Here is a 1,970-nt window from a genome sequence, read left to right on the forward strand (position 1 = left end):
TACTGGAGAGAAACCCTACACATGTGAAGAATGTGGCAAAGCCTTTAGCTGCTCCTCAGCCGTTAAGGCACATAAGAGAATTCATACTGAAGAGAAACCATATAAATGTGAAGAATGTGACAAAGCTTTTAAGTGGCATTCAAGTCTTGCTAAACATAAGATAATTCATACTGGAGAGAAACTCTACAAATGTGAATAATGTGGCAAAGTCCATCCCTCAGGCCTTATAATACATAAAATAATTTATACTCAAAAAAAAAGCACTACAAGTGTAGGGAATGTGGCCAAGCCTTTATCTAGGTCCAAACCTTAATTGTACATAAGGGAATTCAAGTTGTGAAAAATCTTATAAATGTATAAAAATGTACCAAAGCCTTTAACCAACCCTCAAACCATAATGAATCTAAGATAATGTACTTAAAAACAGATGGAGTCTCACTTTGTCACCCAGGCTGGAGTGCAGTGGCATGATCTCAGTTCACTGCAACCTCCACCTCCTGGGTCCAAGTGATTCTTCTGCCTCAGCCTGCCACGTAGCAGGGACTACAGGCACTTGCCACTATGCCTGGCTAATTTCTATATTTTTAGTAGAGATGGGGTTTCACCATGTTGGCCAGGCTGTTATTGAACTCCTGACCTCAGGTGATCCACTCACCTTGGCATCCCAAAGTGCTGAGGTTATAGGTGGGGATCACCACACCTGGCCTGCCAGTGGTTTAAACTGCAAATAAGTTGAAGAATTTTGTTCTCATAAATCAAATTTGTATTCTTTTTTACCCTATTTAGATTTTTTTAAAAAATTTGTGGGTAGATAGTGTGCATACACATGCTGAGACCAGCTCAGTTGGGGAAACCCTAACCCAGTGGTACTAGAGGAATTAAAGACACAAACACAGAAATATGGAGGTGTGAAGTGGGAAATCACAGATCTCACAGCCTTCAGAACTGAGAGCCTTGCATATTTATTAACAGCAAGCCAGTCATTAGCATTGTTTCTATAGATACTAAATTAACTAAAAGTATCCCTTATAGGAAATGAAGGGATTGACCAAATTAAAGGAATAGGTTGGGCTAGTTAACTGCAGCAGGAGCATGTCCTTAAGGCACAGATCGCTCATGCTATTGTTTGTGGCTTAAGAATGCCTTTAAGCTGTTTGCCACTCTGGGTGAGCCAGGTGTTCTTTGCCCTCATTTCGGTAAACCCACAACCTTCCAGCATGGGCTTTATGGCCATCATGAACATGTCACAGTGCTGCAGATATTTTATGGCCAGTTTTGGGGCCAGTTTATGGCCAGATTTTATGGGGCTTGTTCCCAACATACACACTTACAGCATCTGTGAGACATTTTAATGCAGGCATGCACTATTTAATTATCACAACAGAGTAAATGAGGTATTCCTCACCTCAAGCATGTATTTATCAAAAATCCCATTATACAGTTTTAGTTATTTCAATATGTGCAATTGAATTATTATTAACCACAGGGTCATTTTATGACCATAAAAATTACATAAGTATAATTAATAGCGATACATTTCTGAGTCTATTAAATTTTTTAAAAACTTGTTTTATATGTATTTTTGTACTGTGGCCTCTCTGCTAACAAACAAAAAAAGACTTTTAGTTTTTATTTACATAGAGTTACACATACAAATATGTTTCTCTAAAGATATATCAGCCAGGCACAGTGGCTCATGCTGTAAACTCAGCACTTTGGGAGGCTGAGTGGGGCAGATAATTTGAGGTCAGGAGTTCAAGACCAGCCTGGTCAAAATGGTGAAACCCATCTTTACTAAAAATACAAAAAATTAGCTGGGTGTGGTGGTGTGTGCCTGTATTTCCAGCTACTAGGGAGGCTGAGGCAGGAGAATCACTTGATCCTGGGAGGCAGAGGTTGCAGTGAGCTGAGATGCCACCACTGCACTCCAGCCTGGATGACAGAGCAGGACACCATTAAAAAAAAAAAAA

The 1,970-nt window shown here is 39.7% G+C and overlaps 1 protein-coding gene across 1 annotated transcript in view; it reads left to right on the plus strand.

The window, feature by feature from the left end:
- The window catches only part of LOC111529417 (putative zinc finger protein 735), a 15,441-nt gene extending 15,242 nt beyond the window's left edge, over window positions 1-199 (plus strand). The window contains 1 exon segment of the mRNA XM_023196314.2: window positions 1-199. This exon segment is cut by the window's left edge and continues 10 nt beyond it. Within this exon segment, the coding sequence (XP_023052082.2) occupies window positions 1-199 (199 nt within the window).
- Window positions 200-1,970: the final 1,771 nt, after the last annotated feature.

Source organism: Piliocolobus tephrosceles, chromosome 8, assembly GCF_002776525.5.
Source record: "Piliocolobus tephrosceles isolate RC106 chromosome 8, ASM277652v3, whole genome shotgun sequence".
NCBI lineage: Eukaryota > Metazoa > Chordata > Mammalia > Primates > Cercopithecidae > Piliocolobus > Piliocolobus tephrosceles.